At 36.9% G+C, this 16,727-nt stretch overlaps 1 protein-coding gene across 1 annotated transcript in view; it reads left to right on the top strand.

The window, feature by feature from the left end:
• The first annotated feature begins 7,354 nt into the window (after window positions 1-7,354).
• Hn (phenylalanine hydroxylase) overlaps window positions 7,355-16,727 on the top strand; it is a 47,984-nt gene continuing 38,611 nt past the window's right edge. Inside the window, exon 1 of the mRNA XM_090165602.1 lies at window positions 7,355-7,644. Coding sequence (XP_090021728.1) covers window positions 7,597-7,644 — 48 coding nt within the window. The 5' untranslated portion in view covers window positions 7,355-7,596. The remainder of the gene's footprint in view (window positions 7,645-16,727) is intronic.

Raw genomic sequence — 16,727 nt, 5'->3', positions numbered from 1 at the left:
CTATATGTTAGAAGGATATGAGGCAAGTGACGAAAAATGGCAGCGCCGTCTGTGGGTCATGCGCCATAGAGAATCCGTCTTTAAATTCAGTCAAGGACAAAACATGGAGGAAGCACCGCCAAAATTTGTCCTTGAAATAATAGAAACAAGACGTCCCCGTACGTTTAGAGGTTCTCTTAATATCGACGGCGCTGACGGCGTTTTGAAAATACGGGCTGGCCGGAGGGCTACCTATCCTTCTAACATATAGGATCCTTGTTTGAACTTTACTTTCAGCTGTTGCGCAGAGATAATTTTGAACGAGCAGACAGCTTTCATATATAAGATTTAAAACTCGGTCGGTAGGCGGCGTTAATTATGACCAAAATGTAAACTACGCACAAAGCCTATAGCTAAATCCATGTACTCTTTAGTCGCGAAAATGGCCGAGGAAAATGAAGTTTTCGAGTTAACCGACAAATCGGATCCTTTATACAAAAAAAATGTAATAAAACATATTATGTCGGGGTATAATGATTGGGAAATTGTTAAGGGAGACGGGATATAGGGCCAAGTGTGTAAAGCTAGCGGCAGACAATTATCGCGTCAAAGGCGTAATGTTTCAACCTCCATCATTGAAAATATTCAATTAATTGATAATTTTTACCAAAACATTGTTAAATCGAAAATGTCAACGTCAAACTCTCGGAAACTAACTCAGTTCATTTCTCCATAATAAATAAATTAAGTTAAGCCTTTAATCCTGGGTTCGTTGGTGGTGAGCTCATCTAAGAAAATCGAAAAATTCGCGAATCTAGCGCGAATGAGAGATAAATTGCACCGCGTGGCCACCAAGGAGAATAAGGTTTTCGAACGGTATAAAATCCTTGTAGAAGAAAACATATAGCTCCAAATCAAGCGCCCCCCTACATGGCCACTTGAGTTGCCTTTTAATATTATTTCTGGGTGAAACCATTAAACTGTTTTTCTTTTAACCATAGAAATCTCATAGGTAACTAGAATGCTGCCGTGTAACTGGCAAATGGACCAAACGCCGTGGCAGACGATAGCCAGATCTCAGCCAATCAGAGCTCAAAGAGTGGTTCTGCCAACAGGGCCGGATTAAGCTGACTTTCGCCCGGGAGCAATTTCCGAGTGGGCGCCCACTGGAACCGGAGGAGCGAAGGGGGGGGGGGTGCCAAACCTAGCATTTCGTTTATGTTCTGGGTGAAACCGCTTGGATACCAATTGAAGTAGCCTGTTTGAGGCGTACCCTTGGGGGGGGACAAGGGGGGAGCTCCCCCCCAATAATTTGGAAAGTTGGCAAATCGAGGCCCACTTGGCAAAACGGCGAGGACCTCCGTCAGCACCTCCCCCCCCCCCTTGAAAAAAAACTCCTTGAACCCTTCATCAGCACCTCCCCCCTCCCCTTGTAAAAATCTCTGAGAAACCCTTCAAATAGGGTTGGCAAAACCCCCAGCTCCCCCCCCCAACCGACCCTCTTCGGTACGCCCCTGTGTTTGATCATGGACACTGTAAGAAATACGGTGTCCATGGTTTGATAGACTCATTTAATATCAAAGATTTTTATTTATTAAATTAATTCATTAACATATTGCTATTTGATATGTTATTTTCCATTTAAATATAATTTATGGTATCATGATGTGATTTTATAAACGTATTGGACGTCTAAAATGCAGCATATCAAATGCTTCATTAATTGAATTTAAAGTAAAAAATTATTATAAGTCTCGGATTGGCCATAGAGGTAACCTGCCCGATGGCGTGGATCCCATGGACCGTTCATGAAGTGGGCCTCCGTAAACATGGTAGCGTTATAGGTGTTAAAGCTGGGGCAATTAGTCACCTAGCAGCCAAAAAATATTAGACCCAGTCCGCCACTGATTATTATATTGCGATTTTAGAAAAGATATCGATAAACCAAGCAACATTTAAATTTAAAGATAATTAAAATGTGGATAAGCCTTGGTTATATTAGTGACTCTCTCTATAGCCAAAATAGCAATGATGGAATCTATGGACGCTAAGTGAAAATTCTATTACTCTGCGTCGACCGAAATCCGAAAACCAAAATTGGACGTTCGACGTCGTGTTCAAATATAGTTATTTTCGCGTAAATGAAAACCAAGCTTAATATACCAAAAAAAAGAGTATAAAGAAAAAAAGAAACGGCGGCGTGCCGTTCTTTGTATCGGCGGCGGCGGCATGCGCCGATTTTAGAGCAATCGGCGGCGGCGGCGTGCGCCGATTTTAGAGCAATCGGCGGCGGCGCGATCGGCGCGTTTAAAATTATCGGCGGCGGCGGCGTTTAGCGGCGGCGCAAGCCTCTACCTAATACCTATAATCAAAACGGGGCTACGTTCTTCCCTCTCAGTCACTAAAACTAACTTTTAAAAAGACTTTCTCGCGCCAAAATAAAGTGTGTAACAATGCCATTATTCAAATTTCAAACGGGTAAATTTTATTTTTAGATGTTTTTGTGTTGTCCGAATTCGCTATGGGTATAACAAGATTTCTTCAGCGCCCCTATTTGGTCTGCCAAGAATTTAATGTCACCAGAGATAATGACGTCACCTAGCTCCCGCGATAGTAGCGGAACCAAGGAGGATTATTATCCTCCTTGGCGGAACCACTCTACGGCCTCTCATTGGCTGAAGGTTCAAAACGAACTGGCGACAAGCTCGGCCGTAGGCGGCAGCATTCTAGTTACCCATGAGATTTCTATGGGTAGAACAGCTGCTATATTTGGAATCAAGACCAAATAATTTAGAAGGAAAAACTCTTCGTAAACTTTAAAGGTTAATTAGAATGTAAAAGGCGTTACAAATAATTAAATATTATATTCTCCTTCAACTAGTAATATTAGTCGGATTTAACTTCAACTTAATCGTTTAAAGGGAGTGTAACATTAAAAGGCAAGGTCAAGCTGCCGTCAAAACTCACTCGTAGCGCGACAGTCTAGAATTTAGTAGAAAATTCGAGTTTTTCACCCTGCTGCGAGGTGTATAATAATAAAGTTTATTAAACAGGAAAATAAAGTTTACACTTATTGCGCCCTGCTTTAGTAGGGAATGGACATAATATAAAATACCTTGAAAGTTACGCCCTGCTTTAGTAGGGAATGGACATAATATAAAATACCTTGAAAGTTACACAAAAATAAGAACGAAATAACAGCAATGACAAAGGAATGGCGATGGATAATGCAAAAGGAACTGTTAGGAAAAGTAAAATATAAATAATTATTTTTCTTTGTCTAGTTATACAACTATATACATGATAGATATTTACCGCCCGTAAAACTTGTCAAGCCGACTAGAGGATTTAATCTTAATTAGGGAAGGGAGGGCATTCCATGAGTTTACTACACGCTGTGTGAAGAAAACACGGCGCGAGGTACAAGCATTACGCTCCTTACATATCGTAGGAGCTTTCCTACCAGTCCAGCGAATGGTAAAGAAGGAGGTGGCCGGGACGTAATACAACTCATAAATTAGTTTGAAGGCCTCAATCAAATCATTTCTCAGACGCCTATTCGAAAGGGACATAGACCAAGGCGTGCAAGACGTTCAGGGTAAGACAGAGAACGAAGGCCAGAGACCATATTCGTGGCCTTACGTTGCACTCTCTCAAGCCTCTCAATATCCTTTACCAGGTGAGGGTACCAAATACTCGAACAATAATCGAGATGTGGACGGACATAAGATTGATATAACACCTTAAAGGACCCGATAGAGAAATGGGAAAACGAACGTTTTAAAACATACAGGGCATGTAGGCCGCGGGCAGAAGCCACCCGACTGTGAGTGGTGCCCAACATTTTTCCATCCAACATGACGCCAAGGTCACGAACAATTTCACTATCCTTGATGACCCGACCACCCAACCGGTACTGGAAAAGGGGATTTTTAGGACCACAATGGAGGACCGTGGATTTATCAGGGTTAAAACTCATCCCATTTGTTGAGGCCCAGGAGTCCAAAGCGTTTAAGTCACTTTGCAACAATAGACAATCTTGGGGTAATTTGATTTTGCGCTCAAGTTTGGAGTCATCAGCGAACAGCCTAATAAAGGACTCCCGAATAGCTAACTGGAGATCATTGATATATATGACGAACAATGTAGGTCCTAACACCGAACCCTGAGGAACACCACTATTAACGGGACACCAGGAGGAAACGACATCCCCTAATGTCACGCGTTGAACTATCTCGTTAAGAAAATTAGATATCCAGTTAACTAGCAAAGGGGGGACTTCGCGTAATTCTAATTTACGGATAAGGAGGGAATCAGGAACGGTATCGAAGGCTTTACGCAGATCGAGATATATCAGGTCTACAGATTCACCATGCTCTAAGGATTTAGTGACGAGATCTAAAGTGGCTAAAAGATTCGTAAAGTACGAACGTCGCCGAAGAAACCCATGCTGGTTCGGAGAAAAAAAACCCCGAGAAGATAAAAAAGAAACAAGAGAATCTCTAACGTGTGTCTTTAACTGTTTACAAGGAATACACGGCAAACTTATACCCCGAAAAGTGTCAACTGAGGAGGAAGTGGGGGATTTACGGAGAGCGGTAACATTGGCCTGTTTCCATATGGCTGGTAGCCTACCAGATTGGAGTGATTGGCGATATATTTCCATGAGGGGAGAAGCTTTGATGCATGCGCCTTCGCGTAATAGACGTGGATGAAGGTTTTCAGGGCCCGGAGACTTGTGAATAGGTAAACGGCGAAGGTAACGGCGAACAGAGCTATAAGTTACTCCAAAGTCAGATAGAGAAAAATCTACGCTGTTTAGAGACTCATTTAGATCAATCCCTGAAGCAAAGTATAGAGAGATCCTATATTAGCTGCGCTAAGGGAGTTATGAAACTCTATGCTTCGCCAATGGTATAAATCCGTACAGCTAGGAGCAAACAAACACAGCATCCCACGCAAGGAGAACGCAACCCGTCAAAAGTCGTGCATATTCTTGGGTACATTTTTTATCGGCTAGACGCTTTAGCGCCTGCTGCCGTCGCAAGGGGAAAATTCGGAAATTGTCTTTCCCTTTCCGTAAAACGTTAACCGTAAAGGTTCGCCCAATGAAATTTGTACGCAACACTGCGTTAGCGTGTTTAAAGTCTAGCTGTACAGTGTCTACCCCGGTTTTTTCCCTACTGTACGCTAGCGCCTCCATGGCAGAGAATAAAACATTTATTTTCCACAGACAAATTATGAGATAAGTGGACGCGATACTGAGTAATAATATAGTTAATAGCCTAAAAGACGCGCAAATTTTAAAATTTACGAATTGTTTTGAAAACACTACCAAAGTAAATTTTAAAAAGGATTTTATTGAAAGACTACTTTGCAAGTTAAAGAACATAAATAACCCAAGTAAATCGTTTTAAATTTTATAATATTTTTTGTAATTAAACTAAAGTTAAACAGGAACATAACAATCTGTCAACATCGCAGCTAGCTTACTGTTTCACTTTTAGGGCATATCTATCTACTCTATTCCAGTAAATATAGAAAATCTCACAAAGTAATGTAAGATTATGTAGTCAAGTAATTCAAAACACTGATTATCTTTAGCTTTAAACCATTGTTTATCAATTTTGCTAACTACGTGTCTAACTTAACTTTCGACATATGAATAACCTTTGGAAACATTTCATCAAAATCTTTAATAATCAGCTAATACCCAAGGTACCACCTTAGGCCTAAGTCATCAAGCGACTTTTGAAGCCTTTAAACAGGTGGCCCGGTTACAATGCGTAGGAGGGTGGTGGCAAGCCCTGCATGCCACGCGATCGAGCCAATAGCTCCCTACACTAACTATTACCGTTAACCTCAACAAGTTTTTATGGAAGGGGAAACCGAAGAACTCGCGGGAAAACCCCTTAAACCAGTGGGGAGAGAACTTGCTTACTCAACGCAGAAGGAGTTGTTCCCAGTTTTTACCTTCTACAATGCATTCTCGTCTCGCGCCAGACTGCAAGTCCACGAGAAATTAGCGCTCTGTTAAAGGCTGCTTAATATTGTCAGGCATATTTTGATAACGTTCCTTGATTTTTAGTCCCGTTGCCAATAATGGTAAGCTTAAAGCCTATGGAGAAAATCCGGTTTGGGGCTCTTTATTATTCTCAACTCAATGCTCTGGTGTACGCCCGCAACAGATTTTCTACGGTCGCGCCACGAGTGACCAATGACGGAAGCTTGATCTTCGCTGCTTGGGTTATACTACATTTAATTGAAAAAAAAAACGCAATGGCGTATGAACATTTTTATTAATTTATTTTGTGAATCATGTGCCCTTCTAGTCATCTTACTGAAAAATCAATTTAAATAATTAGCCTTTTTCAGGTTACATGGAGCTACCCTGTGGAAAACGCGTGAAGTTCATAATCTGCTAAGCAGCCACTTTGTGCTTTAATCGGAAAATCCGGCAGTTTATGAACTTCTCGCGTTGACCACTAGGTGGCTTTATCTAACCTAAAAACGATAATTAATTCAGAGGAAAGTTCGCTATAAGAATACTCCCTTAAAATGCTTCCTTTTATTTTAGCTTGTAATACATTATCTTAGTAGACCTTTTTAGTGAACCCAGCAATAGTGGAATCTTATAAGACGATTAATCAACTGTTATATAGATTATCGGGTACTTACGTATTACAAACACGTACATGTACCAAAATCGAAAACATGTTTTTTCACTCCCACTTTTTTTGAGGGGTGAAATTGCCATTGGCTATATCATGGTTATTTTACTTTTAGGAGGTTGGATTGAGGCGCTATACTAGTTATAGAATCGTGTGTCCCACTTTTACCCTGCGCCTGGGTGAAGGACGCCCACTATTGCGGATAAATGGAAGCTCGCGTCAATTAGGAAACCATTGTGGGGTCGAGAAATTATGAAAATATTCTAACAACATTTGTTATTATTTAGATAATAAATACATATTAACAGTAACTATTTATTACACATTATGGCTATCTTTACTCAATATAATTAACAAAAATATTAAGTAGGTTACTTGCTCCCGTGCAATAAGTATAAAAAAGGATAATTTTTTCTAAAACTAGTCGGAGTTATGAGCACTCCGAAAGCGTCCGAAATACAACCTTCTTTAGTTAAGAAGCCCTGGCTATATCGAAGGATGGTGCCACTGATTTCGTATTGTATTATCTTCGATTAAACCCCCTTTTCTCTACTAACATTAACGTCAAAGAGCATCGACTGCGTCACTAATAGGTTGACGATCTACTCACTGTAATACCACATCAGTTAACTATTATCTGTGAAAGATTTCCTATAGTTACAAGCGTCTAGATTTTAAGTTTTTGTGCCTGGAGCGGCTAGACAATTTTCAATCGCCCTTGCAAGAGAGTGTCGTGAAGAACTAAAGAAGTTCGTTCTTTGAAAGTTAAGCTCGAGGCCCAAATTAAGTGTATCAATTCAATCGAGGGCTAGCTAGATCAGCGATTCGAAATTTCGTTATCTCCATTCAAAATTTCTAGTACTAGCAGCGCCGTTTTCTGAAGATATACTATTGCATAATTTTTTAATTCCGAAGGAGCTTCAAGTCAAGAAGGTAAAAATAAATAATGAACCTCGAAATGAACGGACAAGCGGCGCACATGAGCAATTCTGATGTAAGTATATTACGCAATTTTCAATAATGCTATATAATTTAATATCGAAAACTTTAAGAGGAGGATGTTCACTCGTATATTTAATAGTTAATAACAGAAAATTATGTAATGAAAAAATCAAATTTGTAAGGGTAAGAATCTAATCCGATCGCAAAGATTTAACGACTGAAAATTATATAACGAAGAATCAAAATGTGTAAGAGTAGGGATGTACTTCGATCGGTAAGAGTTAACGACCGAAAATTAAATAATGAAAAATCTATGTGTAAGAGTAGGAATCTACTTCTTTCGGTAAGAAGTAACGACAGAAAATACAATATTTAAGGGTAGGAATCTAAACGGATCGAAAAGAGTTAACGACTGAAAGTTATGTAATGAAAAATCATAATGTGTAAGGGAGGAAATCTACCACGATCTATAAGTTTGAGTAGATTCTGTCACTTACGTCGTTAGTTTTACCAAAGATAATTTAAACTCGTACCCTAGATTCGAATACTGAGAGCTTTCCCATTGACGGTTTTGTTACGAAGTGTCTACCCTTTTCCGGCACGTGTCCTCAGAAAAATCGGGCTCCATCCATTCGGTTGCGGTAAGGCGCAAACCATGGAGCGAATTTTTTCTGAGTTCCGGCGGGAAGTGGGTAAACACTATCGGCAACGCGCGAGAGAGTGATTTCGAATCTAGGGTACTAGTTTAAATTATCTTTGGTTTTACCAACGCCATTTTTGGTGCTTCTTACCCCCACTCAGCGTATTGGTAAATCAGCTACTCAAATAAATAAACTGGTCATGGCCCAAAATATACCGAACGTTAACCAACTCATCGCCTTATGTCTAAGACTACACGCTACATTTGCAAATTAATGGTTTCGCAATTAATCTAGTGATAGCGACACGTTTGCGTCTGTCGTGCACTATTCTCCATGATCCACCACTGCCCTAATAGGGACTCAAACGTATTTCTCGCCATCTGCATGCCATAGAGAGAACTACAGGATGGAAGCCGAGTTTCAGACAAAACACCACTTACGTTCAAGAGTCTTAAGCATTCTTTATTTTGATGGGGAGGATCTCGAAAGATCCAGAGCCTCGTAGTATAATGTACTACTACGAGATTTAATTTTGGCTTTGCTATGGTTATACTTAAAAATTAATTTTATGCTTTTCCATGGTTATACTTAAACATTAATTTTAAAAAATTTGCCTTTCCATGGTTATACTTAAAAATTAATTTTATGCTTTTCCATGGTTATACTTAAAAAATAATTTTAGCTTTTCCATGGTTATACTTAAAAATTAATTTTAGCTTTTCCATGGTTATACTTAAAAATTAATTTTAGCTTTTCCATGGGTATACTTAAAAATTAATTTTAGCTTTTCCATGGTTATACTTAAAAACTAATTTTATGCTTTTCCATGGTTATACTTAAAAAATAATTTTAGCTTTTCCATGGTTATACTTAAAAATTAATTTTAGCTTTTCCATGGTTATACTTAAAAATTAATTTTAGCTTTTCCATGGTTATACTTAAAAATTAATTTTAGCTTTTCCATGGTTATACTTAAAAATTAATTTTAGCTTTTCCATGGGTATACTTAAAAACTAATTTTAGCTTTTTCATGGTTATACTTAAAAATTAATTTTAGCTTTTCCATGGTTATACTTAAAAATTAATTTTAGCTTTTCCATGGGTATACTTAAAAATTAATTTTAGCTTTTCCATGGTTATACTTAAAAATTAATTTTATGCTTTTCCATGGTTATACTTAAAAATTTATTTTAGCTTTTCCATGGGTATACTTCAAAATTAATTTTAGCTTTTCCATGGTTATACTTAAAAATTAATTTTAGCTTTTCCATGGGTATACTTAAAAATTAATTTTAGCTTTTCCATGGTTATACTTAAAAATTAATTTTATGCTTTTCCATGGTTATACTTAAAAATTAATTTTAGCTTTTCCATGGTTATACTTAAAAATTAATTTTAGCTTTTCCATGGGTATACTTAAAAATTAATTTTAGGTTTTCCATGGTTATCCTTAAAAATTAATTTTAGCTTTTCCATGGTTATACTTAAAAATTAATTTTAGCTTTTCCATGGTTATACTTAAAAATTAATTTTAGCTTTTCCATGGTTATACTTAAAAAATAATTTTAGCTTTTCCATGGTTATACTTAAAAATTAATTTTAGCTTTTCCATGGTTATACTTAAAAATTAATTTTAGCTTTTCCATGGGTATACTTAAAAATTAATTTTAGCTTTTCCATGGTTATACTTAAAAATTAATTTTAGCTTTTTCATGGTTATACTTAAAAATTAATTTTAGCTTTTCCATAGTTATACTTAAAAATTAATTTTAGCTTTTCCATGACTATACTTGAAAATTAATTTTAGCTTTTCCATGGTTTTACTTAAAAATTAATTTTAGCTTTTCCATGGTTATACTTAAAAATTAATTTTAGCTTTTCCATGGGTATACTTAAAAATTAATTTTAGCTTTTCCATGGGTATACTTAAAAATTAATTTTAGCTTTTCCATGGTTATACTTAAAAATTAATTTTAGCTTTTCCATGGTTATACTTAAAAATTAATTTTAGCTTTTCTATAGGTATACTGAAAACTAATTTTAACTTTTTCATGGTTATACTTAAAAATTAATTTTAGCTTTTCCATGGTTATACTTAAAAATTAATTTTAGCTTTTCCATGGGTATACTTAAAAATTAGTTTTAGCTTTTCCATGGTTATACTTAAAAATTAATTTTAGCTTTTCCATGGGTATACTTAAAAATGAATTTTAGCTTTTCCATGGGTATACTTAAAAATTAATTTTAGCTTTTCCATGGTTATACTTAAAAATTAATTTTAGCTTTTTCATGGTTATACTTAAAAATTAATTTTAGCTTTTCCATGGTTATACTTAAAAATTAATTTTAGCTTTTCCATGGTTATACTTAAAAATGTATGTAGAATGCCCCCGGATTCTGTTAACATAGCCATTATTCCTAAGTAAAAATAAATAAATTATAGGTTATACATCGATTTATTCAGGGATATCCTAACTCAGTTAAAACTAACAAGACGTACGACGGTCAGAATACACACAATCCTTCTAATGTGTTAAGTTTGTTTGAGCTAATCACAGCACCCTGCAACACCGGTATCACAACCAATATATATCCACGGTCACACATATATACATATTTACACTTATTTGTTACTTCTAGTCATACTTTGAAAGCATCGAAGATTCCTTCGATCAGTGTCACTCCTATTTTTTACTTCTGATCACACTTATTTGTTACTACTAGTCAGCCGTTGAGTGTCACACTTATTTCTTCTGGTTATACGACAAAGATTAGTTCGATCAGTTTCAAACTTATTTGTTACTTCTGATCACACTTGTTACTTATGATCACACTTATTTGTAACTTATGATCACACTTATTATTTACTTCTGATCACACTTATTTGTAACTTCTGATCACACTTATTATTTACTTCTGATCACACTTATTTGTAACTTCTGATCACACTTATTATTTACTTCTGATCAAACTTATTTGTTACTTCTGATCACACTTATTTGTTACTTCTGATCACACTTATTAGTTACTTCTTATCACACTTATTTGTTACTTCTGATCACTCTTATTTGTTACGTTGAGTGTCACACTTATTACTTCTGGTCATACGCCGAAGACTAGGTAGATCAGTGTCATACTTAATTGTTACTTCTGTTCATACGTTGAAAGCGCGGCCCACTCTTAACGGCCTTGAAAAACGCCAGAGGGAAACGGGCGCGTAGACCTCTATAAACACGCGCATTTACAATGTTGGAAATTGCGGGGGTCCGTATACGCTGCCCAAAAAACCTTACTTAGAATTAAATGTTAGGAACGTTTTTGCAATTCTAGGTTATATGTTAACCACAGCTATTCAAAAATATAACTTTCATGAAAATCGGACTTAAATTAAGGAACTGTGTGTAGATTTTTAGGCGAAAATATAACAACATGAAAATTGGGGTCCCGTAAATTACCTTGAAAACTATACTTAAATTTAATATTTACTGATATAAGGGCTTCAAAAGTCGCATGATGACTTAGGCCTAAGGTGGTGCCTTGGGTATTAGCCTAGCTGATGATTATTAAGTTCTTATTATTATAACCGAAGTTGTAGGTCCGCTGAATCCTAACCTATCCAATAAATTTTTTTTAACGTTATCGGACTTAATTTTAATGAAAATATCTACCACATAAAGCAAAATCACCGAAAATAGTAAATTGGGAAAATGTCCAACTTCTTGGGCTCCGATTTGAAAACTTTATGAAAGGCTATCAATGGTAATGTATGTACATTCGAACGAGATATCATTGACTCTTCTAGTTATAGCCGTTGAAGAGGTATGCGCGACACGGCGGCATTGGCGGCATCGGCGGCAACGGCTACACTGTACGTGAGACTAATACACACAAATCCTTAGGATTGTGTGTAAAAAACGCTTGTTAAGAGCACCCCAGCGGTAAGAAAATGTAAAACTATATCTGCGCATTAATGTTGTACTCTATCCACAGAGCCACTCGGCGGTGACGCAAAAAAACAAATTTATACTAGGGCTGTGCGAATAGTGTTTTTTTTAGGTATTTAGCAGAAAAGAGCGCTAGGTATTTGGGTTTCCTAATTTAGTGGCCTCTGGCGGTAGAAATTTCATGCAAATAGCAAATAATTTTATAAATTTGGATTAAAATCGACAAAATCAAATAATTTTTTTTAAATAGAATAGTCGGTTTTTCAAAGTTCACTATTTGATATTCTAGAATTTTAAAAAACTAGAATTCGATTTGTCGGTGCGAATAGTTTAGCCTAAAAATGACCAAATAATTTGGTCGAATCGAAAAATGACGAATACTTTGCAAGCCCTAATTTATACAAGCTAATCCGCGCCCCAGTCGTTGTTCATTAAAGCTATTAGCAACAAACACAACACCCCTTACAAGGAGAACGCAACCCGTCAAAAGTCGTGGATTTGCTTGTGTACGTTTTTCATTGGCTAGACGCTTTAGCGCCTGCTGGCGTCGGAAGGGGAAAATTCGGAAATTGTCTTCCCCCCGCCCGTAAAACGTTCAGCGTAAAGGCTCGTGACGCTCGTCCAATGAAATTCGTACACAACCCTTCGTTAGCGTGTTTAAAGGCTAGCTGCGTTCTCCTTGTGTTTGTTGCTCCTAGATTAAAGTATCAGAAGAGGGAACTGCTGTCGTAATATAACCGGTTAATATTTTCTAACGCGGTTTTGCCTTTTCACTCTAAAATTCGGTGTTTGTGTTATTGGCTAAATCTTGGCGTTTCCCCTTTAAGATAAATCGCCGCGATTAAATCGTATGATGACACTGTTTTGGTTTATTAGTCGATGGCTATTGCATTTTAATAGGGTCTCGAATTACTCCCGAAATCGGTCTCGGAGGCTGTTGCTGAGCTAGAGATCATACGCAATCATCGGCCAAAGAAAAGACGAACGATATTTGCTGAAATATTAGACCATTTTTATTATCGGATTTTTTTTGATAAAATATCGCGTTATGCCTTATCGATTCTATTCGCTGTTAAAGGGGCTGGAAAGTGGGGTTTTGAAAAACGTCATCCGTGACGTCATTAACGAAATTTGGCGTGTAGAACTACTTTTTCTCAAGTTCGCGAAGACGTAAACAGGCACCGCTGTTTTGGGATTTTTTATGATGAAATCCAGCGTGGTCTTGGTTAGTGTTAGCGGAGCTCGTAGGAAGTTTTAAAATTTCGTTAATCTTTAATGAGATTCAGTTTAGTGAACAACAAATGTTTAACGAAAAAATCATTTGAGCGATAAGGTCTTTTGGTAGTAGTGTGTAAAAAAACGCTAAATGAATAGAAGCTAATTTCTATGGACCTTGGTTTCACTGGAGCATTTTGATAAACCTTAGAACTCAACCACAGTTGTTTTGCCTTTTCCCATTTATCTAATTCAGCAAAACAAGAGATATTTTCGTATCATCACGTTTCCGTTTTTTATTTGAATTAAACTCGTTCATTATAATTAAATAAATATTAAAATACCAGAACCAAAACCACGTCCACGAAGGCCCGAATATCTTAGTTCGCGTATGAATACCTGTCACTAGTCTCTCTCGGGTCGCTCCTCACTATTTTCAAAACATCTCCGTCAGAGCCAAATTCCTCAAGCGGAGAAAAAAGAAAATAAAGCAGGGTCCGGATTTTTTTGGAGATATCACGTCACTGGACGATTTCAAAACCCCACTTTCCAGCCCCTTTAACCGTGACCACGCTGTTGTCTTCCGGGAAAAAGAATGGTTGTTATTTCCATTCGCGACTGAAGCAAGTCTAGATGGTGCTCTTTTTATTATTTTTTTTAATAATAATCAGCTAGGCTATTACCCAAGTCACCACCTTAGGCCCAAGTCATCAAGTGACTTTTAAAGCCATTAATTCAGGTGGCCGGGTTACAAAGCGTAGGAGGGTGGTGGCAAGTCCCGCATGCCACGTGAGCCAACAGCTCCCTACACTAACTATAGAATAGTAGCACTCCGTAGCTTTGGCCATGGCCGCCATTGTGGGCGCGAATTTTTTATGAATAGGAAAAAGCATGGGTGACGTCGTGTGACGTAGCACTGCCATTACTCTATTACAGTTAACCTCAACAAGTTTTTATTTAAGGGGAAACCAAACCAGTGGGGAGAGAACTTGCAAACTCAACGCAGAAGGAGATGTTCGGAGTTTTTACACAGTGCCATAAGCTGGGATCGAACTCGGTTCCTCTTGATGCGAGGCGAAAGTGCTAACCACTCCTCCACCCCCATGAGTAGCGCCTATGATCTAGCGTCTGCTACTGTCAAATTAGAGAAAAATTAAGATAACGCTGTGTTATCATGGAAAAAACACAAAATGGCGAAAAACTATATTAAAATACAATATAGCCTAATTAATCTAATAGATTTTATTTTATAATTTAAGTCCTCACGCTACTGGCTGCCAACTCTAATAACGTTACCGATCTAGGTTTCGACAATAACCAAAAGAGGGCGTAGCGATTTACCCCAAGCGGAGGTTTTTGATGTTGGTGAGTGGGCAATGGCGTGGTAGGAATGTTTCTTTCTTATTTATTTCACTTTGCAAATAGATGGCAACCCTGTATTTCATAAAATACCATACATACCATCTCCTGCAAAATACTTTACTCGATCCATAGAAATCTTATAAGCAGCGTTGCCAGCCGAAGTATAATTATAGTACATTTTGATAATATTACCTTTCGTTTTTCCCATACTATAATTTCAATCGCGTACTATATAGTATGCTTTTTGCGATAATTTTATTATATTTCCTTTATTTTTGCGATAATTAAAGAAATTTTTAGAAAGTTCCTTTCTGTTAACTTAAAAACTCCCTTTCCTGTCTGTTATATTACTCCTAATAGGCTAAGAATGGAAATATTATACTCGTTTGTTTGTACCTTCTTCTTAGACTCGCCCATACGGCTGACTAATCAAGGGTGTTGTAGGAACGAAATAGGCCGTGGAACATGGAAGTGTGTGACTGTCTGAGTTCAACGGCCAACGATGATCAAGTGCTACCATCCTATACCGAGTAATCAAAGTTGGCCATACTAGAAAATTCGATAATTTTTAGGCTTCGATAATATAATTTCAATTTTGGGACCTGGCAACGCTGCTAATAAGGTAGAATGATTCCGTATAACTGAAAAGTATGTTTACAGGCAATCGACTCAAAGAGTGGTTCCGGAAAAAAAAAAGTTGTAATTTTCATTTTGGTTCGCGGTTTCAAACCAGCGTCCATTTGCCAAGATCTTTAATTTACCAGAGCTCCGAAAAGTGGAATAGATAATTAAATTTGGCGAAAAAGTAAAGTAGGCGACCAACACGAAATGATTTATGAACTTAACAAAACCAACTATTTCCCACTTATAAAGTTATGGTATTTAAAGCATTTTATTAAAAACAGGTACATATAAAAATAAATTAGCCAAAAAATAAAGATAGCTTAAATAATTAAAATAAATAGAACTTATAATATTTTAAAATTTATTAAGTTAAAAATATATATAAGGAAAATATAGATGACTATACGGATATCGATTATAAAATCCCTTGTGACTGTGGAAAATATTATACACACCAAACAAAACGAACATTTAAAATTAGAAAAAAAAAGAACGTGAAAATGCATTAAAGAAACGTTTGGGGCATAATATGGAATCTTGGAGCAACAAACACCGCACCCCACACAAGAAGTACGCAACCCGTAAGAAGTCGTGCATTTTCTTGCGTACAGTTTTCATTGGTTAGACGCTTTAGCGCTTGCTGCCGTCGGAAGGGGTATATTAGGAAATTGTTTTTCCCTTTCCGTAAAACGTTCAGCGTAAAGGTTCGTCCAATAAAATTTGTACACAACACTGCGTTAGCGTGTTTAAAGGCTAGCTGCGTTCTCCTTGTGTTTGTTGCTCGTAGATGGAATAGTAGAATCAATAATTTTATTCAAACGGAGTTGTAATAGGCGCCTGCAAAGTTACTTTTTATATGTGGTTGTTGAAATAATGGAAACTTTTCACCTGTAAAACAGTAAATAGAACGTCGTGTTTTTCCAAGCCTTAATATGTCAGAAAAAAGCAGCTACGGCTACCTGATTAAAAGGAAAACCTTGTTTCATACCGTGCAGGTGAAAAGTTTCCATTATTTCAACAAGCACTATATAAACAGTAAAGATTTTTTTATATAAGCGCCTAATAAATAAAAATAAAAATTATTAATAGTAAATACTATGATCAAGTAGAAGGACTACAAGTAAAACCTATATAAATTTGAAATAATTATGCTTTACCTTTACCAAGGAAATACATAGCCCAATGTTAACTTTTTACGTTATCAGTTTTCGTTGTTTTATTGAACTTGAAAATTCTACCAAAAATCCACTAATCGTTTTCGCAAATGAAAATAAATTCGCTTAGTTTTTCGGTTTAAATATAGTTTTGGAGCGCTGGTGACATTGCTAGAGAACCTACGTTCGTACATT

The sequence above is a fragment of the Leiobunum rupestre genome, chromosome 2 (assembly GCF_980474605.1).
Source record: "Leiobunum rupestre chromosome 2, qqLeiRupe1.1.hap1, whole genome shotgun sequence".
Taxonomy (NCBI): domain Eukaryota; kingdom Metazoa; phylum Arthropoda; class Arachnida; order Opiliones; family Sclerosomatidae; genus Leiobunum; species Leiobunum rupestre.
The sequence above is the reverse complement of the archived record's forward strand: the minus strand, read 5'-3'. Positions and strand labels throughout refer to the sequence as shown.